Source organism: Heteronotia binoei, chromosome 11 (assembly GCF_032191835.1).
Source record: "Heteronotia binoei isolate CCM8104 ecotype False Entrance Well chromosome 11, APGP_CSIRO_Hbin_v1, whole genome shotgun sequence".
Taxonomy (NCBI): Eukaryota; Metazoa; Chordata; class Lepidosauria; order Squamata; family Gekkonidae; genus Heteronotia; species Heteronotia binoei.
Genome location: NC_083233.1, coordinates 77981852 through 78009316, shown reverse-complemented (window position 1 = coordinate 78009316; position 27465 = coordinate 77981852). Strand labels below are relative to the sequence as shown.

The 27465-nt window shown below is 48.0% G+C and overlaps 1 protein-coding gene across 1 annotated transcript in view; it reads right to left on the bottom strand.

The window, feature by feature from the left end:
- Window positions 1-494: 494 nt before the first annotated feature.
- The window catches only part of P2RX7 (purinergic receptor P2X 7), a 39574-nt gene continuing 12603 nt past the window's right edge, over window positions 495-27465 (bottom strand). The window contains exons 5-13 of the mRNA XM_060250147.1: window positions 23688-23784; window positions 18973-19053; window positions 15551-15680; window positions 13332-13468; window positions 6290-6383; window positions 4894-4959; window positions 4666-4782; window positions 4241-4339; window positions 495-1016 (exon numbers count right to left, since the gene is read on the bottom strand). Of these exons, the coding sequence (XP_060106130.1) occupies window positions 528-1016; window positions 4241-4339; window positions 4666-4782; window positions 4894-4959; window positions 6290-6383; window positions 13332-13468; window positions 15551-15680; window positions 18973-19053; window positions 23688-23784 (1310 nt within the window). The 3' untranslated portion in view covers window positions 495-527. The remainder of the gene's footprint in view (window positions 1017-4240; window positions 4340-4665; window positions 4783-4893; window positions 4960-6289; window positions 6384-13331; window positions 13469-15550; window positions 15681-18972; window positions 19054-23687; window positions 23785-27465) is intronic.

The following is a 27465-nucleotide window of genomic DNA, read 5'->3' as shown; positions in this document are numbered from 1 at the left end:
CTCCCACATTTCCTCGCAGGTCCTGATGTACCTATTTTCAGGCCTCAGATTCAGCAGGAGCTCACCGGAGTGCAGCTCCTGAACCCTTTTGAGAGTTCCCCCTCCTCTTCCCCACCTACTTTGTCCATTGAATAGTAGGAGCAGCTGCATAACAATCCCTGGATTAGGAGAGCGGGCAGCCAGCCAGCCACCAGGGGCTTTGCCACACCCACAGCAGCCCTCATTAACCCCTGGAGAGGCCCATGCCACCCTTTCTCCACTTCTGATGTGATTTTAGGCAGCGAGTGACTTGCTGACCTTTTGACTGTGTGGGGTGGGGCTAGGAGAGCCCCGGGCGAGCGAGGCCAACCCAAGCAGGCCTCACTCGCCTGGGGCTCTCCTTTCTTGCATCGGTTTGCTTTTGGCTGGGGGGGGGTGGCAGCATATACTAACGAGCGCCACCATCTATTTTTCTACAAAACAACCCCGCCTGTTTTATACCAGAGCGTGCTAATGCCCTGCTACGGAGAGTCTCCGCTTGCAGAAAGTCATTTCGTCTTTTTGAAGCCGGTGTACTGGCCGTCCTCACTGGGAAAGGCCTCTCTGATTTTCCACCGGCAGCAGTTCGGGAGGACGGCCCGTTTGGCTAGGCTGCCGTCTTCTCCAAAGCGCCAGTGGATGTACTGCTTGTAGGCCACGTGCCGAAGCTGCTTGTTCAGGCTCTCCACCTTGAGGTCCAGCAAGGGGTCTTCGTAGAGGAGGATGAACTCCAGCGCCGGTTTGGAAAGGACCAGCCGCTCAAAGAGAGCCGAGGTGGTGATGCAGGCCCCGTCCTTCCTCCGGCAGCAGAGCTGCTCCCAGTACGGCTGCGCCGGGCGGCATTTCCCGCAGCAGCACCAAGGAGGACGCTGGGAGGACGGAGACACCTCCTCTTTCTTCTGAAGGGGCTGCAGCTCTTGGACGTTTCCAGAAGTGGCGGCCTCATCCGGATGTCGCGGTGGGAGTTTGGCAGAATGCGTGGAATCGCCCGAGCGTCTCTACAGTTGGACGAAAAGCGGGGTGTATGTTATGAAACGGCTAGGCCAGGACTCCCCGACGTTTTTGAGCCTGTGCGTGCCTTTGGAATTCTGACATGGGGGTGGGTGGGCACCACCACAAAATGGCTGCCGCAGGAGGCGGAGCCAATGACATAGAGGAAGCCTGAGTGCAGGGCAGGAGAGGGGTAATGGAAAAATACACCAGGGAAGAAGGGTGAAAGAGAACAAAACAAAACACTGTGGAACCAGCTGCCACTGAAACAACAAGCTCTTCCACACACATTGAATAATGCACTTTCAGTCCACTTTGCACCTAGATTTTATGATGAGAAAGAAGGTTGCCCGCCTCCAAGTAGGTCGCTAAGGCTACTAACCTAAAGGCAGACCCTGGAGATCTCCAGCTGGCAGAGTTCAGCTCCCCTGGAGAAAATGGCTGCTTTGAAGGGTGGGCTCTAGGACACTGCACCATACTGAGGCCCCTCCCCTCCCCAAACCCCGCCCTCTCCTGGATCCACCCCCAAAATCCCCAGGTATTTTCCAAACACGGACCTCTCAATCCTAGTGTGAAATGACAAGATCCCCTTGCAAACCATCACTAAAGTGCTACTGAATGTGGACTGAAAGTGCATTATTCAGCGGGTGTGGAAGTGCCCCATATGTTAATCTGAATAGCCCATCAGATCTTCAGTGGTAAATCAGAAGCCCTACTGGGCAAGAGACGCACCCACTTTGTAAAAACACACGGTGGCTGCCAAGAAAGGTGTGGGTGGGCATCATGGCACCCCTGGGCTAAGCTCTAGATGCTATACATACATCATTTAGGGAAACCACCTCAGCCCTCCAAATAATATGTAAGAGCAGGGCAGCCTTCCCTATTTCCTAGGAACAATTTCCCTCTCACAGACAAAGCAGCCTTTCAGCCTCTCCTTGCCCCTTTGCCCCAAGGTGTACAGCCGCGGCATCTGAGGGGGCCACCACCACCCAGGCTCTGCAGCTCCAAAGGGCTAATTTTGTAAATCATAGCAGTGATGAGAGAGGGACTTAAACCTGGGGCTAAGGGAGGCAACAACTTGAGAGCCAGTTTGGTGTAATGGCTAAGTATGTGGGAGAACTGGGTTTGATTCCCCACTCCTCCACTGGCAGCTGCTGGAATGGCCTTGCCTCGGGTTAACCATAGCTCTTGCAGAGATTGTCCTTGAAAGGGCAGCTTCTGTGAGAGCTCTCTCAGCCCCACCCACCTCACAGGATGTCTGTTGTGGGAGAGGAAGGTAAAGGAGATTGAGAGCTGCTCTGAGACTCTGTCCTTGAAAGGACAGCTTCTGGGAGAGCTCTCTTGGCCCCACCCACCTCACAGGATGTCTGTTGTGGGGGAGGAAGGGAAAGGAGATTGTAGGCCGCTCTGAGACTCTGTCCTTGAAAGGGCAGCTTCTGGGAGAGCTCTCTTGGCCCCACCCACTTCACAGGATGTCTGTTGTGGGAGAGGAAGGTAAAGGAGATTGAGAGCTGCTCTGAGACTCTGTCCTTGAAAGGGCAGCTTCTGGGAGAGCTCTCTTGGCCCCACCTGCCTACCAAGGTGTCTGTTTTGGGAGGGGGGGAAGGTAAAGGAGATTGTGACCATTCTGAGACTCTGAGATTCAGAGTACAGGGTGGGATATCTTCTCCTTCAACTGTGCTCCCAAGCAAAACATCAAGAGCAGCAGCAAGGAAAAGGAAGCAGGAGGAAAGGAGGCAACGGGCAGAGTCCCCTAAGACAGTGGTTTCCAACCTTTTTGGCACCAGGGACCAGTTTTGTGGAAGACAATTTTTCCATGAACGAGGGGGGATGGTTTCAGGATGATACAATTGTGCACTTTATTTCTAAAGTGTTTGGTGTGGTGGTGAAGTGTGTGGACTCTTATCTGAGAGAACTGGGTTTGATTCCCCATTCCTCCACTTGCACCTGCTAGCATGGCCTTGGGTCAGCCATAGCTCTCACAGGAGTTGTCCTTGAAAGGGCAGTTTCTATGAGAGCTCTCTCAGCCCCACCCACCTCACAGGGTGTCTGTTGTGGGGGAGGAAGGTAAAGGAGATTGTGAGCCACTCTGAAACTTGAAATTCAGAGTGGAGGGCAGGATATAATCCAATGTCGCCGTCTTCTTCTTAGTATTATTATTATTACTACATTGTAATATATAATGAAATAATTATACAACTCACGGCCCAGTTGGACTGGATGGGCCGTTGGCCTGATCTAACATGGCTTCTCTTATGTTCTTATGTTCTAACAGGCCACAGACCGGTACCGGGCCACGGATCAGGGGTTGGGGGGGGACCCCTGCCCTAAGAGATGAGCCAGTGAGAGACATCATTTCCTGAAGCAGGGTGCTCCGAGCAATGGGGTGAGCCCTCCTGCTCCAAAGAAATAAGCAGGCTGGGATGCTCAGAAGAATAATGTCGGGGGGGGGGGCTGCTTCTTCTGTGGTGACCCTTCATCCAATGGTGCGCGCATTCGCTTTTTCTGTCCCTTCATACCTCCCAGCCAACCATATATTCCCAAAGGCCAGTGGTTCCCAACCTTTTTGAGCCTGTGAGCGCAGCCACAAAATGGCCGTCACTGGAGGCAGAGGCAGCCACAAAATGGCTGCCGACCTTCCCTTCAATCCCACAGTGAAAATCCTTGTGCTGTGGTGGCAGCTGCTGCCAAAGCAACTATAATGTACTGGGTTCAAAGCATGAGGACGCCCAAGAGATAGTGAGTCAGCTCTTTATTCAGTGATTCAGCATAATGAGATAGGAACAGAACTGTCTGGCAGGACCAACGGCCCTGCTTATATGTATGCAAACCTCCCCACCCAAAAACCCGTTACCATCATCCCATTACACACAACTATAGGTTAATAGCTGGCCTAATGATCCGTGATGGGCCTCCTTCCTGAATCCAGGGGGCTAATCTCTGCTGGCCCTAAGGCCAAACTCCAGTTCCAATACATAACAGCAACATTTTGACAAAAATCCGCTCAGTCAATCAAATCTCCAAAGGCCAATCAGAAATGCCGCTGGGCAAAAGTTCCACCTGGCCATCCCTCCTTTCTAAAAACACCTAGTGGGCAGCTGCCGTGGTGCCATAAACCATTACTCAAACAGGAGCCTTATGACACTTTAAAGACTGACAAATGTTATACCGGCATTTTGTGAGACAGAGCTCAGCACATACACAGGCAGGTGCAAGAACGATCTTGACTCACGTGAATAACTTCGCCTTTGATTTTCTGTAGGCTTGTCCGCAGCAATTTGTCAACCATAAGAATATGCGGCTCGTCCACGTACGCCACGTACAGCAAAGTCTGTCCAGCAAAAGAGACAAAGAAACAGGCACTCTGAGCCTCCAGAAATGTACTTAGTATGTCATATATAAATAGTAGTAAAAGATACATCATCGAGACTCCCAGTACGTTAAATGTTGTTGCTATGACTGTTTAGGACCTTTCAGAACAATAATTCAATTGAGTCAAAATTACCAAGTTATTGCCAATATTCAAAATCTTTTCCCCAACTGGTATTTTTCCACCCACCAGAACTTCCAAACACTCTTCAAAGGCAACCCCATGTAAAACACATGGCGGTAGTCTAGCTCAAATATGATCAGGGAACGGATATCTTTGGTACGTACCCATCTGGGCCCTGGCACTGACTCACACTTCTTCCTGTAATAATACTCCTTCACTGGGTTTGATTTGAAGCAGGGCAATGTATATGAAGTGATGAGGAAATCAACAAATAATTGAGCCTGCAAATAAACACCGGAAGAGGTTGGCCATGCAGCTTTCGGAATGGGTTTTCTTTCCAGAAATCATCCCCTCCCACTTTGAGAATCACAACGTATAAAACTCTCTCTTACCAGCCCAAAATAGGAAAGTGCTGAACCTATGTAGACCAGCAGCTCAAAGAAGTTAAATTGTCCTGCCTTTGGGAAATGCAAAAAAGAAATTAACTGTAACCAGGGCTTTTTTTTGTAGAAAAAGCCCAACAGGAACTCATTTGTGTATTAGGCCACACCCCTTAATGCCACCATTGTTTCACGCGGGCCTTTTTGCAGAAAAAGCCCAGCGGGGACTCATTTGCATATTAGGCCACCCCCACCCCCCGCCAACAAGTCAGCCAGAACTGCGTTTCTTGCGTTCCTGCTCAAAAGAAGCCCTGACTGTAACGAGCAAGTAAGAGAAGAGAAAGATACCATCATTTCTGTCTCATGAATGGAGTCGTGTCAATTGCCAGAAATGTGATGGTGAGGAAATTCACATATTACCATCTACACAGGATGGATCTCAGTTCCCAACTCTGTTCATTAGTTAGATGGGAGCTGCAGGTTCTCAGTAATTCCCACACATGCTGTGTCCAATTCAGATTGCAACCGTGGTAAAAAAGGGGATCTCCCATCTTCCCATGGGCTATTTTCCAGACCTAAATTGTTCCTGGGGAGTATGGAGTTCCCCACTGGTCAGATAGCCCTCTCGGGACATGTTCAGGTCAGGAAAACGATGGAGGAGTGAAGCTTCTCTCTGTGTGCCGTGTTCACAATCCAAATCAGGCACTGTGTGTAAAGGAACTGAGATGAACCCACAATTCACATCTGATGAAGTCATAGCAGGGATTCCAGACACAACCTGTGAGGACCATAATGTGTGAATGGCCTTTGGAAGGGGGGTCAGTGACTGCAAATGAGCAGAAATCATGTTTAATATAAAGTTTCATCAGATGCTTGTCTGCCACCACATTGTTGCTGTATGCCTTAGCCACAGAACTCTGGGAAAGAGGAACAACTGGCCAGGATACAAGCTGTGTGTGTGTGTTTTCTCATATCTCTCTAAGGAAATAAAGTATATGCAATTTAGACTGAAGATTGGAGGGAGGGGGTGTGTGGAACATCTGAGGCCTCCTCCAGGGCTATAGCCCTCAGTAAAGTTATGTAAACTTGGGGTGGGGTATTCACAAGGTGTTTGGGGGACAACAGTAGGAGGGCTTCTGGAGTTGTGGAACTCCCAATGGCACCTGAATTTTGGCTGCTCTGTGACACTGCTCTGGATGGGCCATTGTCCTGATCCAACATGGCGTCTCTTTATGTTCTTATACCCAAGATGCTCAGAAAAATAACAGAAATTCAACTCATGCCACAATTGCTAGGAAGTGCCACCATTTCTTCCAACTTCCATATTCCTCTACTGACTACGTTATTACACTCTTATTTCTCATAGTCTGAAATTACTGGCCAAGAAGGAAAATGAGGTTGCCATTACCGTGCCGAAAACCAGGATGTCAAAGCGGATGCCATAAGCTTTGATCAGAGTCCTCTCCTCCTTCCCGTTGGCCTGCTTGTAGTATTTTGCAAATCTGTAATGAAATCACAATGGCTGGGGCTGATGGGAGCTGGAGGCAAAAAACATCTGGAGAGCTACCGTTGGCCACCCCTGTTCTACTGGAAAGCCAAAGACCAGAGAGCCACAGATTCCTTCCCGCCCCCTCCCTATCTCTGCAGGAAGTCCTTTCGTGCACTCACTAAATTCTGCGATGTAGTCATCTTCCTTTCATTGTGCTGCTATCTGTGGGTGAGTCATTTGACTTTGAACCACAGCATTCTGGTTGTGTTTCCCTGTAAACAGTAAATGCACTTTGATTCCCTGTTTCCTGCTCTCTGGCTGGGCATGTTTTACCAGCAAGCAGTTGGCCAAGCCTGTTGTACCAATTTCAGATGCCTCGCAGGCCTTCTTTTCCATGTCTGGAAGGTTCTTTCGGATTCCCCATAGAGTGGCTTCCTCTGCATTAGGTCCCCCCCCCAAGTAAGCAACTAATGTTAAAGCTGGTTTAGAACAGGATTCCCAACACGGTTCCCATGCAGCCTGTCCTGCCCAATTGTGGAAGTGTGCCGTCCACTCTTGCCATACAGTTAGACTAGCCAAATGCACTGGTCTGGACTGAGGATGTCTTTCATGCTGAACTGGCGTGCCAGTCACCTGTTGCAGCATCATTAGGGCTGCCAATCCCCAGGTGGGGGCAGGGAATTCCCCGGTTCCCCGCCCCCCGCTTCAGGGTCATCAGAAAGTGGGGGGGAGGGAAATGTCTGCTGGGCACTCCATTATTCCCTATGGAGATCAATTCCCATACGGCAGGGGTGGCCAACGGTAACTCTCCAGATGTTTTTTGCCTACAACTCCCATCACCCCCAGACAGCATGGCCAATGGCTGGGGCTGATGGGAGTTGTAGGCAAAAAACATCTGGAGAGCTACCGTTGGCCACCCCTGCCATAGGATATAATAGAAAATTGATCTGTGGGTATCTGGGACCCTGGCGGGGGGGAGCTGTTTTTTGAGGTAAAGGCACCAAATTTGCAGCATAGCATCTGGTGACACTCCTCAAAATCTCCCCCAAGTTTCAAAAAGATTGGACTGCAAGGTCCAATTCTGTTATCCCTAAAAGAAGTTGCCCCTATCCTTCCTTATTCCAAATGGAGGGAAGGCATTTAAAAGGAGCGTGGTTCCTTTAAATGTAATGACCAGAACTCTCTTCAGAGTTCAATTGTGCTTGCCACACCCTTGCTCTTGGCTCCACCCCCAAAGTCACTGGCTTCCAGTGATGTACCGAGTCCGGTACAAGGTGCTGGTTATTACCTTTAAAGCCCTATATGGCCTGGGACCTGCCTACCTGAAGGACCGTCTCTCCCCACATGTTCCCCAGAGAGCACTGAGGTCAGGAACACAAAATCTCCTCACTATCCCCGGGCCAAAAGAAGCCCGCTTGAAAGTCACCCGAGAAAGGGCTTTCTCCGTTATGGCCCCCACTTGGTGGAATCAGCTGCCGGAAGAGGTGAGGGCCCTGCAGGACTTGGCTCAATTCCGCAGGGCCTGTAAGACGACCCTCTTCCGGCTAGCCTACACCTAGCTGGGATAAAACTTGACGTAACTGGCCAGCCATCTGTTTATATATAATGACATGTTATTGGTTTTAAGCTGTATTGTTTTATGGAGTGAAATGTTACTGGTTTTAATGTTTAAATGTTAATTATTTAATTGTTTTATATTTAAAATTGTTAAATTTATGTTGACTAGTTGTTGGAAGCCGCCCTGAGCCACTTGTGGGAAGGGCGGGATACAAATCCCAAATAAATAAATAAATATTTCTTGAGTCGGACTTGGCAACTCTAAGCATCACGATCACCATCAAGGACAGAAATTTGCAATGCAAATACTTCTAGTTTCACAGTTTTTCAAGATTGTCAAAGTGCTGCAGTTCTCTGAGCATATTCATTCATTCATTCATTCATTCATTCATTCATTCATTCATTCATTCATTCATTCCATTTATATTCCGCCCTCCCCACGGGCAGGCTCAGGGCAGCTAACGAGATGTCATATATCCAAGATGTAATCATCAAAAGCTCATAAAACACTGTAACAAGCTGACTTGGTGACTGGGACAAATGATGAAAATAGAGCAAATCTGCATGTATTTCAGATTGATGCTAGACTTGTATTCACTGCAGGATGAACTCTGGGGGAGAAACCACGTCTCTGTGGTAAAACATATGCTTTGCCTACAGAAGATCTCAGGTTCAACCTCTGGCATCTTCTCTTAAAGGCACTAGGTGGCAGGTGATGTGAAAGACCTCCGATGGAGACACTGGAGAGCCACTGCCAGCCACAATAGATGAGACTGACTTTCATAGACCAGTGGTCTGATTCAGTACATTGCAACTTCTGGTGTTCCTGTGAGGTCAAGCAAAGAGAGATGCAGGGTACTATTGCATCATCATCATCAGGGTGGAATTCTAGCAGGAGCTCCTTTGCATATTAGGCTGCACCCCCTGATGTAGCCAATCCTCCAAGAACTTAAAGGTCAAGGTAGTCCCCTGTGCAAGCACCAGTCGCTTCCGACTCGGGGTGACGTTGCTTTCACAACGTTTTCATGGCAGACTTTTTATGGGGTGGTTTGCCATTGCCTTCCCCAGTCATCTACACTTTCCCCCCAGCAAGCTGGGTACTCATTTGACCGACCTCGGAAGGATGGAAGGCTGAGTCAACCTGGGGCCGGCTACCTGAACCAGCTTCTGCTGGGATCGAACTCAAGTTGTGAGCAAAGGGCTCCGACTGCAGTACTGTAGCTTTACCACTCTGCGCCACGGGACTCTTCCAAGAGCTTACAAGGCTCTTTTTGGTAAGCTCTTGGAGGAGTGGCTACATCTGGGGTGTGTGGCCTAATATGCAAAGAAGCTCCTGCTAAAATTCCACTCCTGATTATTATTATTATTATTATTATTATTATTATTATTATTATTATTATTATTATTATTGCAATAGTACCCTGCATCTCTCTTTACTTGACCTCACAGGAACACCAGAAGTTGCATTGTACTAAATTATTATCGTCATCGTTGTTGTATGGCACTGTGTGCCAGGAGATCCTGGCAGCTTGAAGTTATAGCTCTTTTAGTGTTATGCACCACTATGTGATGAGCTACACTTATTTTGGGAGGCTGAGAGAGCTCTAAAAGGGCTGTGACTGACCCAAGGTCACCCAGCTGGCTTCACATGGAGGAGTGCAGAATCAAACCTGATCTTAACCACTACATCATGCTGGCTCTCACTACTGTCCTGCTTCAGGGGCACTGAAAATCCTTCTTTCTTTCCACTCTGCCTTGGGAGATTCCACCAAGCATTGTTACCTCTCAAGTTAATCTTAAAAGCCTAATGGCTCGAAATTCATTTTAAAGAAGCCCCCCTCCCCCACTTTCTCTCTGAGAAACCCTGATGAACTCAGAGTTCTCAATTTTGCATTCCGTTCCCTGTACTTTTAAGGTGTGAGTCAGCATCACAGGACACATGCAGCCTTGTTCTTATGATACTTCCTTGTTTTCACCAATCCCAAATCTGCAAACCGGTGAATTTATCTTCAGCCAGCTGAGCTATTTTAGGAACAGCTTTCTCCTTTGAACTATGTTATTTGGGGGGGGGGGGGGGCGGAGATATTACTGGGAATGGTAGTTGTTGTCTGGTATCTTATTGCCTGACTTAGTCTTGACAAAGCAGTTGGATCACATCCTTTTTCATAGTCTCATAGCCTTCTTATTGAGACTTAGAAGAAGAATTGCAGATTTATACCCCGCCCTTCTCTCTGAATTAGAGACTCAGACCGGCTTACAATCTCCTATACCTTCTCCCCCCACAACAGACACCCTGTTAGGTGGGTGGGGCTGAGAGGGTTCTCACAGCAGCTGCCCTTTCAAGGGCATAGCTCTGCCAGAGCTATGGCTAACCCAAGCCATCCCAGCAGCTGCAAGTAGAGGAATGGGGAATCAAACCCGGTTCTCCCAGATAAGAGAGCTATGGTTGATGCAAGGGCATCCCAGCAGCTGCAAGTGGAGGAGTGGGGAATCAAACCCGGTTCGCCCAGATCAGAGTCCATGCACTTAACCACTACACCAAACTGGCTCTTATCCAGCAATAAGCTCCCCCAATCCAATGGGGCTAGGGTTGCCAAGTCCAATTCAAGAAATAGCTGGGGACTTTGGGGGTAGAGCCAGGAGCAAGGTTTAACTCCAAAGGGAGCTCTGGCCATCACTTTTAAAGGAACCGTGAGCCTTCCCTCCATTGGAAATAATGAAGGATAGGGGCACCTTCTTTGGGGGCCCATAGAACTGGACTCCCTGGCCCAATCTTTTTGAAACTTGGAGGGTCTTTTGAGAAGAGGTGTTGGATGCTATGCTGTAACTTTGGGGCCTCTAGCTAAAACAAAGTACCCACAGAGCTCCACATACCCACAGAACAATTTTCCATTATAACCTGTGGAAATCGGTCTCCATAGGGAATAACAGAGTGTCTGGCAGACAGTCCCCCCTCCCCCGCTTTCTGATGACCCTGAAGTGGCGGGGGAGAGGCCTCTAAACTGTGGGATCTCCTATCCCCACCTGGGGAATGGCAACCCTAAATGAGGCTTACTCTTGGGTAACCCTACACAGATGTGCAAGCTTCATTTTTAATGCATATATTAATATTGCTGGGCAATTATCACCTTTGTCACTGAAAGCTGAATGACCTCCTCTTCCAGAATTCAATAAAATGCAATTAACTTGCTGGCAACTATTTGCATATGCTAATTACTGTGAATGCATTCCCACACTGCCTAGCACACAGCTTCCGTGAGAGGAAGAAAGGCCAGTTGAGTAAGGAATAACAAGATCCTTGCTGGAAAAGAAGACTGAGGCTGAGGGACGGTGGCTCAGGGGAGGGACGGTGGCTCAGTGGTAGAGCATCTGCTTGGTAAGCAGAAGGTCCCAGGTTCAATCCCCGGCATCTCCAACTAAAAAGGGTCCAGGCAAGTAGGCGTGAAAAACCTCAGCTGGAGACCCTGGAGAGCGGCTGCCAGTCTGAGTAGACAATACTGACTTTGATGGACCAAGGGTCTGATTCAGTATAAGGCAGCTTCATGGGGAAGGGCTGTGTGGCTCAGTGGTAGAGCATCTGCTTGGGAAGCAGAAGGTCCCAGGTTCAATCCCTGGCATCTCCAAAAAAGGGCCCAGGCAAATAGGTGAGAAAAACCTCAGCTTGAGACCCTGGAGAGCCGCTGCCAGTCTGAGTAGTAGACTTTGATGGACCGAGGGTCTGATTCAGATTCATATGTTCAAAGACATTAAATAATGCATTTCCAATCCACTTTCAGTGTGCTTTCCAACTGGGTTTTACTGCGTGAACTGGCAAAATCCAGATGGAAAGTACATCGAAAGTGGATTATTTAGTGTGTGTGATCACAGCATGTAATTCAGTGTAGCCCAGTATTCAGTTTCCAGCGGTGGCCAGACAAATGCCAGAAGTTCACAAGCAGAGTACAATGGAAAGCATTCTCCTGTTCAGTCTAACCCAGCTTCTGGAACACAGCAGCACATTGTCTTGGTACATAGAAGTTCTATTTATTTACATATGTATTAAAACACAGATATGCTGCCTTTCCTCTTGGTTCAAGGCAGCTTACAATATTCTTTTGCAGTCAGGCTATTCCAGATGCTTCATGCAATTTGTGCAATAGCTTTTTAAAAACTGTATCGGCTTTAGACCAACACTGTTCCTTTTGGCAGGCCCCATAATTATGAATTGTGTCAAGTAGTACTTTTTTCTGTTCTATGGTGGAACAGACTGGGGAGGGGATTTTGTGTGTATTTGCAAAAGTAAAATATAAGCAGCCCATAGCTTAAGCACCTCACACTGCAAGCTCCACACGCACACACTCAGATTTTCCCCAGTGGTTTCTAACAGGAGATACTGATTCACACAATTAACTTGTGGAACTCACCACTTCAAGCTGTGCTGCCGGTCATAAGAACATAAAAGAAGTCATGTTGGATCAGGCCAATGGCTCATCCAGTCCAACATTCTGTGTCACACAGTGGCCAAAAAAACAGGCGCCATCAGGTGGTCCATCAGTGGGGCCAGGACACTAGAAGACCTCCCACTGTGCCCCCCTACAAGCACCAAAAGTATAGAGCATCACTGCCCCAGACAGAGTTCTAACAATACGCTGTGGCTAATAGCCACTGATGGACCTCTGCTCCAGATGTTTATCCAATCCCGTCTTGGAGCTCTTGATCACTGGCTTGGATGCAGTTAAAAGGAGTTGGGAAATTATATGGCTACTAGCCATGATGGCTGAATGTGACATCCAGGGTCAGGGGACGAATGCCTCTGATTGGCAGATATTAGAAGCAATCGGGTACGGGTTGCTGCCAGGGTATTCTATCTGTGGGCTTTCTGTATATGACTGAGCATAGTTGGAAACAGAATGCTGGACTAGATGGGCATTGGTTTGATCCAGCATGGCTGCTGTTATGTTCTTATGCCACATGTTATCATTAAATCCAGAACAGTAGAAAAAAGCAAGAGCCCGGGAGCACCTTAAAGACTAACAAAACTTGTGGCAGGGGGTGAGCTTTTGAGAGTCACTGCCCACTTCTTCAGATACAGCTCTGTTTGAAGACATCAGCAGTGACTCGCAATATCTCCTCCCCTGCTTCTAACAGGTGTTTCAGGTGCTCCTGGACTCTTGCTCTTTTCTGCTGCTTCAGACAAATTAACACGGACACCCATCTTGATCTAATTCAGAACAGACTTTGTTGCATTGCCATGGTCCCCTGAGCGAACTTTCCTAAATTCTGTTGCACATTGGAAGGAAAAATGAATAAAGCGACACACAACTGGTGCATTAATTTCCTCCTGTCTTGGATTCGTAATGGTGGTGTGCCTGCCATATAGGTAAACAGATACTCCCTGCGGCAGGAGATTCAATGACATCCTTACCTGAAGTTGTAGCCGGGGTATAAAGCTTCGCTCGCTTTTTTGTCATCCAGACGCCGGAAGCCATACTTGGGGCTACAGCGATGGAGCCATCGGTCCAGGTTGCAATCCCAGTTGATCTCAATGCCCACAATGCCTCCCTTGAATGACACAGAGAAAAGTACAATTGGTTTTTTTTTTTTAAGTGTGGGGTTTGACCAGGGGTGAAATTCTAGCAGGAGCTCCTTTGCATATTAGGCCACAACTCCCTGATGTAGACAATCCACCAAGAGCTTACAAGGTTCATTTTTGTAAGCTCTTGGAGGATTGGCTGCATCAGGGGTGTGTGGCCTAATATGCAAAGGAGCTCCTGTTAGAATTCCACTCCTGGGGTTGACCAACAAAATGTGACAGCTGGTTCACTTAAACTGAGAGAAGTTGGTCTGTTCTCCACAGATTTTCCATTACTAGAACGAGACAGGGACACACTTGATGCATTGAAAAGTTTACTGCCTTGCCTCCTCGCGCAAGTATCTATGAGGCAGCTTACAATATACCATATAAATTGATAAAGCAACAGCGAGGTGCTTACTTCAGTTCAGAAACCATCAACAGAGTGACTCATACTACAAAATAGATTCCGGTAAGTAGCTATGTTGGTCTGAAGCAACAGAACAATCAATCAACCAATCAGTCTTTATTGGCATATAAGAATTGATAAACATGATACAAAAGGAATAATAATTAATAATAATATATTAAAGGAGGCAGTTGGCTCCTTTCTTGGAGCAGGACGATCTGGCCACAATGATCCATGCAATGGTCACCTCAAGGCTGGATTACTGTAATGCCCTCTACATGGGGCTGCCCCTGTGGCGAACCCGGAAGTTGCAGCTAGTGCAGAACAACAACGCCCGGCTGTTATTAGGGCTCCCTAGATGGGAGCACATTCAGCCGGGGCTCCGGGGACTGCACTGGCTGCCAATAATATACCGAGTGCGGTACAAGGTGCAGGTTATTACCTTTAAAGCCCTATATGGCCTAGGACCTGCCTACCTTAGGGACCGTCTCTTCCCATATGCTCCCCAGAGAGTGCTGCGATCCAGCTCTCAAAATCTGCTTGTAATCCCCGGGCCAAAGGAGGCCCGGTTGAAGTCAACTAGGGACAGGGCCTTCTCAATCACAGCCCTTGCTGGTGGAACCAGCTACTGGAAGAGGTCAGGGCCCTGTGGGACTTTGGACAGTTCCGCAGGGCCTGTAAGACAGTCCTCTTCCAGTTGGCTTATAACTGACCGGCACTGAAATATTCTGAAGGAAGACAATAAGATAGCAACTGACATTGACTGATACATTGATATTCTGGTTGTTTTTAATTATGTAAATTATTATTGTATTTCAATTTTTAAACCTTATTGTTAGAATTATTATGTTGTGAGTTGCCCTGAGCCCGCCTCGGTGGGGTAGGGCGGGATATAAATCAAATGAAATGAAATTGAAAATGAAAAGTACAATTAGATAATATCATCAATTATTTCGGAAGCTTCTCTTGGCCCGTTTCTTGCTCCCTTTTTTCTTTTGTATGTTTGCTTCTTTCTTTGTTACTGAAATTTGTTTGCAGGCTAGATAATAATAAAATAACTGAAATATTTTTAAATGGAGTCTAATAACGACAGTGTACGTAAGAGGAAACCATGGTACCTTTATGCCTTCCTTCATTTATGTATTTAAAATATTTCCAAGGTCAGCTCCTAATTCAGGGATCCCCAGTCTTTTTTGAGCCTGTGGACACCTTTGGAATTCTGACCCAGGGTGGTAGGCACAACTTCAAAATGGCTGCCACAGGAGGTGAAACCAACCAAAATGGCTACCACAGGGCAGAGCCACCCACACAGAACCCCAAGTGCAGAGCAGAAGCGAGGATAGTAAACCGCACCCCCCCACAAAACTGGGAAAGAGGAATGACAGACTAAAACCAGCATTGTTATAGCAGCTAATACTGAAGCAGTGTTATTTTAATCTGTGCAATAGAGTTGTCGGCCAGCCTCCAGGTGGGGCCTGGAGGTCTTCTGCTTTTACAACTGATCCCCAGCTGGCAGAGATCAGCTCCCCTGGAGAAAAGGATTGCTTGGAAAGGTTTGAGACAAACTAGTTACCATCGCATTTTAGAATTCAGCTGCTAGGAAGCACAGAATACTCATGAGTATTGTTTTTAAAAGAGGGGCGGGATGAGAAATGTCACATACCTGAATAGCCACCTCTGAAAAAGTTTCTCCTGCTGCTTGGAGAATATCTCCCAGGCGGAAAATGGGACAATGTGGAGCAGAGACTTTGTTGTATGTGCAGGAAATATTGAATTCTGGTGAAATGTTTCTTCTGCAGGGACAGCCCCCACATACACACACACAAAAAGTTTTTAATTCAACCAGTAATACAAAACTAAACTGTATAAAACATAATATCTTTCTGAAAGCAATCTGTTTTTACAAAAAAATAAAACACTCCATATCTCTGTTTTGTATCTCTATGGATTCCTTCGGCATTTAAAACAAAATTAAAAGCAATTGGAAAACCTTTTGTTTCTGCACTCAGCTACTAGACAGTCCTACAAGGATATGGCTGACTTGATTATTGGTTTTCCATAAACTGGTGGACTGCAAGAAGATCAAATCAGTTAGTCCTAAGGGAAATCAACCCTGACTGTTCCTTGGAAGGTCAGATGATGAAGCTGAAGCTCAAATACTTGGGCCACCCAATGAGAAGGGAGCACTCACTAGAGAAGCCCTTAGGGTTACCAAGTCCAATTCAAGAAATATCTGGGGACTTTGGGGGTGGAGCCAGGAGACTTTGGGGGTTGAGCCAGGAGACATTGGGGCGGAGCCAGGAACAAGGGTGTGACAAACATAATTGAACTCCAAGGGGAGTTCTGGCCATCACATTTAAAGGGACAGCACACCTTTTTAAACATCTTCCTTCCATAGGAAATAATGAAGGACAGGGGCACCTTCTTTGGGGGCTCATAGAATTGGACCTCCTGGTCCAATCGTTTTGAAACTTGGGGGGTACTTTGGGGAGAGGCACTAGATACTATACTGAAAACTTGGTGCCTCTACCTCAAAAAACAGCTCCCCCAGAGCCCCCGAAACCTCCAGATCAATTCCCCATTATATCCTATGAGAATCGATCTCCACAAAGGGAATAATGAAGTGCTCAGCAGATGTTTCTCTCCCCTCCCCCCCGCCGCGTTTCTGGCGACTCTGAAGCGAGGGATTGGCCTCTCTACTCACGAGTTGCTGCCAACTTCTTCAAAGTAACACAAACACCCCATCCCAAGAGGAAGCCTTTTAATCGGAGACTGAAGCCTCCGGAGGTGGAAAGGCACACGGTCCTCTGGGGGCGGGGCTTACCCCTGCTGGCCAGCTGACTGGGGGCGGGAAGGAGCCTGGGAAAGCGGAAGAACCCCTGCTGGGACCTGGGGATTGGCAAGCCTAGAAGCCCCTGATGCTGGGAAAGACAGAAGGCAAAAAAGGAGGGGACAGCAAAAGATGAGATGGCTGGACAGCATTACTGATGTAACAAACACAAATTTGAGCAGACTTCAGAGGATGGTCGAAGACAGGAGAGCCTGGAATGACTTGGTCCATGGGGTCGCAAAGAGTCGGACTCGACTGTGCGACTGACCAACAACAACAAACTGGTGAACAATAAACGTCAAAACCTTTAATGGCAGGAACTGTCTCTCCCCGCTTTGGAATATCATGGCAAATAAAGTTTGGGGGGAACAAAGAGAGCGATATCTTTGAGATGCTGGAATTTCAACAAGTAGTGCCAAAGATCTGGGAGCTTAGCTGAAACTAAATGAAGCTGCCTTTGGAAGAGCTGCGCATAATGGATTCTTTCTTGGAATTTGGTTCAGGATCAGCAGCTCTGCTACCTCCTAAAGCAAGCCGCTGCTCATTTGAGTGTGTTTGTGCGCGCTTCCAACTTATGGAGACCCGATGAATTGATGATCTCCTAAATGTCCTATTGTTAACAGCCTTGCTCAGGTCTTGCAAACTGAGGGTCAAGGCTGCCTTGGCTGAAGCAATCTGTCTCATGTTGGGTCTTCCCAAGGCCTCCACAAAAGGGACTTTGGACTTTTCTGGATTTTGGACTGACACTGGAAGCTCTACAGAGCCATCAGAAACTATTTAAAAATCCATTTTGTGTGTGCCCTCAAGGGTTTTTGGGCAATTAAGTGATTGCTTTTTAAGAACTGTGTTAAGTGTTTTTCAATGAGTCAGCACGTATGATTAAATGCATTCATAAGCTTTCTCCAACTTTTCCTAGCATTATAGTCTTTTCTAGTGACTCATCACATGACCTAAATACTATCAGGACCAGCACGGCCACTAGGCAAAGTAGGTGATTGCCTAGGGCGCCAGCCTTCTGGAGGGTTCTGAATTGTACGCCTCCCCCCATGTGACTCAGTGATGCTATCAGTGAACATATGAAGCTGCCTTATACTGAATCAGACCCTTGGTCCATCAAAGTCAGTATTGTCTTCTCAGACTGTCAGCGGCTCTCCAGGGTCTCAAGCTGAGGATTTTCACACCTATTTGCCTGGACCCTTTTTTGGAGATGCCGGGGATTGAACCTGGGACCTTCTGCTTCCCAAGCAGATGCTCTACCACTGAGCCACGGCCCTCCCCAGGGATGTGGCACCAGCAGTTAGCCTTACCTAGGGTGTCAGACAGTCTAGGGCTGGTCCTGAATACTAAAGCTTCAGTTTAGTCATTTTAGCTTCTAGGGAGAGTTCAGGCTACTTTTGGTCAAGAACCCATTTATTTGTCTTTGTGATAATCCTCTGTACCCATAAAACTCTCCTCCACTACCACCTTTAAAATGAATCATCCCTCTCCCTGTCTGCTTTCTTCACAGTCCAACTTTCACACCCGTACAGAATAATAGGGAATACTATGACATGAACTATAAACAGATGCAAAGATAGCGATGCTAATCCCCAGGTGGGCACAGGGGATCCCCTGGTTTGGGGGCCTTCCCCCCACTTCAGGGTCATCAGAAAGCAGGGGGGGGATGTCTGCTGGACATTCTATTATTCCCTATGGAAACTGATTCCCTATGGAGAATTGATCTGTGGGTATCAGGGGCCTTGGGGGGTATGTTTTGTAGATGCACCAAATTTGCAGCATAGCATCCAATGATTCTCCTCAAAATACCCTCCAAGTTTCAAAAAGATTGGACCAGGGGGATCCAGTTCTATGAGACCCCAAAGAAGGTGCCCTTATCCCTCATTATTTCTAATGGAGGAAAGGCATTTAAAAAGTGTGTGGTCCCTTTAAATGTGGTGGCCAGAACTCCCTTTGGAATTTAGTCATGCTTGCCATAACCTTGCTCCTGGCTCCACCCAAAAAGTCCCCTGGCTCCACCCTCAAAGCCCCCAGATACTTCTTGAATTGGACTTGGCAACCCTATGCAAAAATGTCACAAGCCTCCAGCGCTTTCTCTCATTATAAAGAAATAGGCCCAATGAAAGGGCCACCTACAGAACTTCCAGCCCCTTGAGGAAGCAGAATCCACACGGGCCACCCCTTTTTTGTAACAATATTAATGTGCCTTAAAAAAAAAAATAGCCCTGTTTCATAGTTCCCAAAAGTTTTGTACTTACGTTGTATAATTAAATTTTGGGAAGTGGATATTGTTTTTGATGAGGACGGTGAAATTTTCTGCGCTCCTCAAAATAGCAGGCCTAGAAGGAGAAGCATTTCAGACAAGTTCCTTCATGTTATAGATTGCAACCACAAATCATAACATTCAAGGGTTCGCTGGAAAGCCTATGCCCTCCAACATTTCATGGGTGGAAACAGGGACGTGCTGTTCCAACATAAGTGGAAACAGGGACACAGCTAAACCCACGTCAAGGATCATGAGCCCTTTCCCCCACCCAGCTCCATGTTACTGAAAGCTCTTCGCCACCGGTTGTACGCTGCGTAGATGCATTCCACAATAGTTTATCTGCCAGTGTTTTAAAAGTCCAGGTGGTGATGGTTCTTCAGACTAATGATACACCACTAAAAGCATAATGCTCTTGTAATGCATTTTCAACCATGGAAGATACGCCTCAGCATTTCCAGTGTAAAATGGGAGGTGGTAAACCTTGCTGGTGCCTTTAAGTGTTCAGATGCTTGCATTTACTAACTGAAGAACATAAGAACTTAAGAAAAGCCATGTTGAATCAGGCCAATGGCCCATCCTGTCCAACACTCCATGTCACGTAAGAACATAAGAGAAGCCTTGTTGGATCAGACCAATGGCCCCTCCAGTCCAACACTCTGTGTCACATAAGAACATAAGAGAAGACATGTTGGATCAGGCCAATGGCCCATCCAGTCCAACACTCCATGTCATGTAAGAACATCAGAGAAGCCATGTTGGATCAGGCCAATAGCCCATCCAGTCCAACACTCCATGTCATGTAAGAACATAAGAGAAGCCTTGTTGGATCAGACCAATGGCCCCTCCAGTCCAACACTCTGTGTCACATAAGAACATAAGAGAAGACATGTTGGATCAGGCCAATGGCCCATCCAGTCCAACACTCTGTGTCACGTAAGAACATCAGAGAAGCCATGTTGGATCAGGCCAATAGCCCATCCAGTCCAACACTCTGTGTCACATAAGAACATAAGAGAAGCCATGTTGGATCAGGCCAGTGGCCCCTCCAGTCCAACACTCTGAGTCACATAAGAACATCAGAGAAGCCATGTTGGATCAGGCCAATAGCCCATCCAGTCCAACACTCTGTGTCACATAAGAACATAAGAGAAGCCATGTTGGATCAGGCCAGTGGCCCCTCCAGTCCAACACTCTGTGTCACATAAGAACATAAGAGAAGCCATGTTGGATCAGGCCAGTGGCCCCTCCAGTCCAACACTCTGAGTCACATAAGAACATCAGAGAAGCCATGTTGGATCAGGCCAATGGCCCATCCAGTCCAACACTCTGTGTCACATAAGAACATAAGAGAAGCCATGTTGGATCAGGCCAGTGGCCCCTCCTGTCCAACACTCTGAGTCACATAAGAACATCAGAGAAGCCATGTTGGATCAGGCCAATAGCCCATCCAGTCCAACACTCTGTGTCACATAAGAACATAAGAGAAGCCATGTTGGATCAGGCCAGTGGCCCCTCCAGTCCAACACTCTGTGTCACATAAGAACATAAGAGAAGCCATGTTGGATCAGGCCAGTGGCCCCTCCAGTCCAACACTCTGTGTCACATAAGAACATAAGAGAAGCCATGTTGGATCAGGCCAGTGGCCCCTCCAGTCCAACACTCTGAGTCACATAAGAACATCAGAGAAGCCATGTTGGATCAGGCCAATGGCCCATCCAGTCCAACACTCTGTGTCACATAAGAACATAAGAGAAGCCATGTTGGATCAGGCCAGTGGCCCCTCCAGTCCAACACTCTGAGTCACATAAGAACATCAGAGAAGCCATGTTGGATCAGGCCAATAGCCCATCCAGTCCAACACTCTGTGTCACATAAGAACATAAGAGAAGCCATGTTGGATCAGGCCAGTGGCCCCTCCAGTCCAACACTCTGTGTCACATAAGAACATAAGAGAAGCCATGTTGGATCAGGCCAGTGGCCCCTCCAGTCCAACACTCTGAGTCACATAAGAACATCAGAGAAGCCATGTTGGATCAGGCCAATGGCCCATCCAGTCCAACACTCTGTCACACAGTGGCCAAAAAAACCCCACAGGTACCGTCATGAGGTCTGCCAGTGGGGCCAGGACACTAGAAGCCCTCCCCCTGTTGCCCCCCCCCCAAGAACCAAGAATACAGAGCATCACTGCCCCAGACAGACGCTGCAATCACACATGCTAAATAATGCAGTTTCAATCCACTTTCAATGTACTTTCCAACTGGATTTTGCCAGTTCACACTGTAACATCCAGTTGGAAAGTGCACTGAAAGTGGATTGAAGCTGCATTATTTAGCACGTGCGATCACAGCAAGAGTTCCATCAATACCCTGTGGCTAACAGCCACTAATGAACCTCTGCTCCATATGTTGATCCAATCCCCTCTTGAAGCTGTCTCTGCATCTGCACCATGGCCCAGACGGATTAACCTGCACACTTTCTTTAGTAGGGGTCCCCAACACTGTTGAAACTATGGGTACTTTTGGAATGTCAAGAAAGGACAGATGGTGCCACCACAAAATGACTGCTACGATGTGCGAGAGGGGGTTAGAACTGGCTCTTTGCTCTGGGGAGGAAAAAACACTGTTTGGTTTCTGTTTTAAAAGAAAGGACAGTTTGCTTCCTGCAGTCTCAAGGATACGCTGCCAATCCCAAACACATAAACAAATCTGTGCCTGTGTCCAAGCCAAGGGCATGAAGCTGTAATATGCCTGCCTGGAATAAATCCTGTGCTTTGCTGGACGATCAGCTGGTAAACAGAGAGGTTCCTTCAGCTTTTTGTTCCATCAGAGAACTGTTGGATTTCCGCCCCTGCTTCGATTTTTAGAAGGACGTGGGCACCAGGAAACACAATCCTGGGCAGTCCCAAATACCTGTGGAATAGGGTTGCCAGCCTCCATGTGGGGCCTGGAGATCTCCCGCTTTCATAACCGATCTCCAGCTGGCAGAGATCGTCTCCCCGGGAGAAAAGGCCTGATTTGAAGAGTGGACTCATCGTGTGGCAGGATTACTTTTGCAGCAGGAACTCCTTTGCATATTAGGCCACACACCCCTGATGTAGCCAGTCCTCCTGGAGCTTACAGTAGGCCCTGTACAAAGAGCCCTGTAAGCTCTTGGAGGACTGGCTACATCAGGGTTGTGTGGCCTAACAGGCAAAGGAGTTCCTGCTACAAAAAAAAGCCCTGTCGTGTGGAGACGCTTTCTGAAAACCTGCCCTCTCCTGGTTCCACCCCCAAAGTCTCCAGGTACTTTTCAACCCAGACGTGGCAACCCTACTGTGCGAGAGTGCTGTTGTGGAGACCTTGTTGCTAGAAACTGAACCCTGGAGAACTACAGTTAGGCTTTCCATCTACCAGTTGGGAAATTCCTAGAGATTTGGGGACAGAGCCTATAGAGGGCAGGGATGGGAGCTCAGAGGGGTATAATGCCCTAGAACCCACCTTCCAAAGCGGCCATTTTCTCCTTTATTTGTTCACTTTATTTACACCCCACCTTTCTCCTCAATGGGGAGTCAAAGTAATTTATATCATTCTCCTTCCCTACGTTTTATCCTCACAACAACCCTGTGAGGGAGGTTAGGCTGAGAGTATGTGACCGGCCCAAGGTCGCCCAGCAAGGTCCCATGGCAGAGTGGGGATCTGAACCTGGCTCTCCCAGATCCTAGTCTGACACTTTAACCATTGCACCATGCTGACTCCTGGAGCACTAATCTGCATAGCCTGGAGATCAATTATAATTTCAGGAGATTTCCAGGGCCCACCGGGAGGTTGGCAACCGTTATTACAATGCTAGTACTAAAGACATTATCAAAGCATCCCCCAAAGGGGATAATGTTGGCTCCATGATTTTCCAGGAGCAAGTTCCAGAAAATAGGGACCAATAGAGCAGGGGTGGCCAACGGTATCGCTCCAGATGTTTTTTGCCTACATCTCCCATCAGCCCCAGCCAGCATGGCCAATGGCTGGGGCTGATGGGAGTTGTAGGCAAAAAAACATCTGGAGAGCTACCGTTGGCCACCCCTGCAATAGAGCATATGAAAATTCATGACATATCTAACATTAAATGGATTGTCCCCAGGAGCCATAGATGGGATTGCAGCTATTACTGGAGATGTAGTACAATCCAGGACTTTAGAAAAAGCCCAGAAGGAACTTATTTGCATATTAGGCCACACCCCCTGATGCCAAGCCAGCCGGAACTACATTCTTGTGCATTCCTGCTCAGGAAAAAAAACAACCTGGTAACACCCAATAGTAGAGTCCCATAGCGCAGAGTGGTAAAGATGCAGTACTGCAGTCAGAGCCCTCTGCTCATGACCTGAGTTTGATCCCAGCGAATGCTGGTTCAGGTAGCCAGCTCCAGGTTGACTCAGCCTTCCATCCTTCCGAGGTCAGTGAAATGAGTCCCCAGCTTGCTGGGGGGAAAGTGTAGATGACTGGGGAAGGCAATGGCAAACCACCCCATAAAAAGTCTGCCGTGAAAACGCTGTGAAAGCAACGTCACCCCAGAGTCGGAAACGACTGGTGCTTGCACAGGGGACTACCTTGACCTTTTAAACATCCAATAGGCCTCCTATTACTACCAGGACAGGGACAGCGTGCGTGATCAACATGCAGAAAAAAGAGCAGTGCATGATAGTTAGTTTATTAAAAGTTTTTTAAAAGGTCTTACGTTGGAGCGCTTTTGATGGACTCTACTGGGCACCAGGCTGTGACTTCACATGTCTTAACAGTGGCACTGTACTTCACACATCTGCCTGTCTGAATTCCTGTAGAAAAGAGAAAAACAGGTTACTCACCTGTAATTGATGATCTTCGAGTGGTCATCTGTGCAGTCACACACATGGGTTTTCCTATCAGGACGAACCCTACCTCGGAGATTTTAAAAAGCTAGCCTAGGCGTTATTTTTGGCGCGCACTCCCTCTCGCTCTGGGGAGCAGGCATCCACTGCGCATGCCTGTAGCGCGAGGGAGGCGCCCAACCCACTCAGTTTCTTTCCCCGCCGCTGACATAATAGGAGCGCGGATATATAAGACAAGTAGCCAGCAGCGGGGACGGCTGGGCGGGCGTGTGTGACTGCACAGATGACCACTCGAAGATCATCAATTACAGGTGAGTAACCTGTTTATCTTCTTCGTGGTCTCTGTGCAGTCCCACACATGGGTGACTGATAAGCTGACCTGCAAGGCGGTGGGTGCTGGCACTAGAGTTGGAGGAAGAAATAGTGCAAAGGTTAGTGCAACATAGTCAGCACATTATAGGCTATAAGGTAAGTAACTACTCACCAAGCCCGGACCAGCTTCTTAGTCAAAGATGGAGCGAAGAACTGCCTGTCCGAAGGATGCATCCCGCCTAGCACGAACGTCCAAAGCGTAGTGCATGGCGAAGGTCGAGGAGGAAGACCAAGCGGCAGCAGCGCAAATGTCCTCCATGGATACACCCCTGGCAAGGGCAGATGACGTTGACAAAGCTCTTGTAGAATGAGCTCTTATGGCAGATGGGACTGGTTGCTTCGCGAGTTTGTAGCACAGCTCTATAGCAGCAACCAACCATTTTGATAGTCTCTGTGTAGATATCTTTTTTCCCTTATGACGGCGGCCGTAGGCCACAAAAAGTCTGGAGTCTGTGCGGAACGATGCAGTTCTATCTATATAAAAGGCGAGTGCTCTTCTCACGTCTAGACAGTGTAGAGCTTCTTGGCCCTTATCCGTAGGCCGTTGGAAAAAAGCAGGTAAGGTAGTGGTTCTATGCAGATGGAATGCGGAGACCACCTTCGGTAAGAAAGCGGGATCTGGCCGTAACACCACCTTATCATGGTGAAACATGGTGTAAGGCGAGTCCGCTCTGAACGCGCAGAGATCACTTGCTCTTTTAGCAGAGGTGAGTGCAACTAAAAGTGCCGTTTTCCATGAGAGGAGGTGAAGTGGTATCGTAGCCATAGGTTCGAAAGGCGGTTTTACTAGTTGGCTAAGCACTAGTGACAAACTCCAGCTAGGATACATTTGCCGCAGTGGTGGGTGCAAATGTAAGATTCCCTTTAAGAAGGATTTCGCAGCAGGGTGTGAGAAAACAGTTCGACCCTGTACATGCGGGTGAAAAGCTGAGATTGCTGCCAGGTGCACCTTCAGAGAGGAGTACGTAAGGCCCTTTTCTGACAAATGCAGTGTATACGCTAAGATTTGAGGCATGGAAGCCGAGGAGGGGCTGAAATTATGCTTGGTAGCGTAGATGGAAAACCTTTTCCATTTCATGGAATATGACTTCCTTGTTGACGGTTTCCTTGCATTAAGGAGAACGTGTCTTACTCCTTCAGGAAAGTCTGAGAACATATCCTCCAGGCCGTTAGGCGAAGCCTGTTCGGGTCGTGGTGCAGAACCCTGCCGTTCTGCTGGGACAGGAGGTTGTGTGCCAGAGGGAAGTGATGGTAAGTGTTTTCTGACAGGAGGAGAAGGGTTGTGAACCATGGCTGGCGTGGCCACCATGGCGTCACTAGAATGCAATCTGTGTTGTCCAGTTGAATTTTCTGTATGCACCGTGTTATTAGCGGAAAGGGAGGGAAGAGGAAGTGTAGTGGACCGGTCCACGTTTGTATGAAGGCATCCCCTGCAGACTGTTGTGAGGGCGGACCTCTCATAAAAAAGATCGCACACTGTGCATTGTCTGGTGCAGCAAACGCATCTATTGACGGAGTTCCGAATTTCCGGAATACTGGCAGAAGGTATGACCGGTGGAGTGACCACTCGTGGTCGTTGATGGAATATCTGCTCAGTCTGTCCGCTTGAATATTCTGTACGCCAGGAAGATGTACCGCAGTGAGGTGGATCTGATGGGCAATACTCCAATGCCACAGGTGCATTGCTCTTTTGCAAAGGCGGGTGGATGCTGTCCCTCCTTGCCTGTTTATATAAAAAACCGTCGCCACATTGTCTGAGGCGATTTGTACGTGTAGGCCTTGAAGAGATGGAAGAAACGATTTTAACGCTCTGTGAACAGCTAGAAGCTCTAAGCAATTGATGTGGAGCGACTGTTCGTACGGTGTCCATTGCCCCTGGACCGTGAGTACGTCGAGATGAGCTCCCCAGCCCCATCTCGAGGCGTCTGTTGTAACCACTGCTGATGGGCTTGGCCGTAAAAAGGGCATTCCCGCAAGCAGGTGAGCTCGAACTGTCCACCATTCGAGCGAAGGGAGGATGTGGTTTGGAACAGTGAGGACCGTTCCTTGAGATTGGTGTTGGGGTCGAAACGCGCGGACGAACCAGATTTGTAGGGTTCGCATGCGTAGTCTTGCGTGTGTCAGAACTGCCGTCGTGGCTGCCATAAGTCCTAACATGCGCTGAATGTTGAAGGCCGCTTGTTTGGGTTGTTGCATTATTTGTGTGGCCAGCGTCTGAATGGAGGATATCCTGTCCACAGGAAGATACGCCTTGTGGTCCGTGGTGCACAAACGAGCCCCAATAAACTGAATGTCTTGAGTTGGGGTAAGGTGTGACTTTTGATGATTGACCTGGAGGCCCAGGTTTGCTAGGAGCGCAAGTGTGATGGAAATGTCCTTCATCAACTGCGTCCTTGAGGCTCCCACAAGGAGCCAATCGTCTATGTATGGGTAGGTTGCAACGCCGCGTTGTCTGAGGTATGCTGCAATAACCGCCATACATTTCGTGAATGTCCGTGGTGCCGTGGAAAGTCCGAAGGGCAGAGCTCGGAACTGGTAGTGGTTGTTGCCAACGGCGAAGCGCAGAAACTTTCTGTGGCATTGGTGTATTGTCAGGTGGAAGTATGCGTCCTGTAAATCTACCAGTGCCATCCAGGAGTTTCTGGGGATTAAGGGCAGAATCGATTGTAAGGTGATCATTCTGAATTTTCTGTGGCGGATGAATTTGTTTAGGGCTCTTAGATCCAGAATCGGGCCCTGTCCCCCATCCCTTTTCGGGACTAGAAAGTACCTGGAATAAAAACCTGTCCGATGATACTGGACTGGGACAGGCTCTATAGCCGCTTTGGCTGTTAAGGTGTCTATTTCTTCCTGAAGGGAAGGTGATGGGGGAGTGGAAACAAAATGATGTCTTTTTGGTGGTGCTTGAAACTCTATGGAGTAGCCCCTCAAAATAATGTTCAGAACCCATTTGTCCGTGGTTATTTGTTGCCAATTGTCGAGAAATGGAAGAAGTCTGGAGACGTGCTGAATTGGTAGAGGTAGAAAGTCAAAGAGACTGCTTTGATGAAGATGCAGCCTTTTTAGGTGGTTGTGGTCTCTGCTGTCTCTGGTTAAAGGATTGCTTTGGAGGAGGAGCCTTACGTTTCCAGTATTCAGATTGTCGAGGGGATCTGGAACGTTTGAAGGGCGTTGGTTTCCATGATCTGGGCTTATAGCTCTGTTGTTGTTGTTGCTGTTGGGCTACCCCCAATCTTTTCGCTCGTTTGCGGCTGTCGTCCACGGTGGACAGTATAT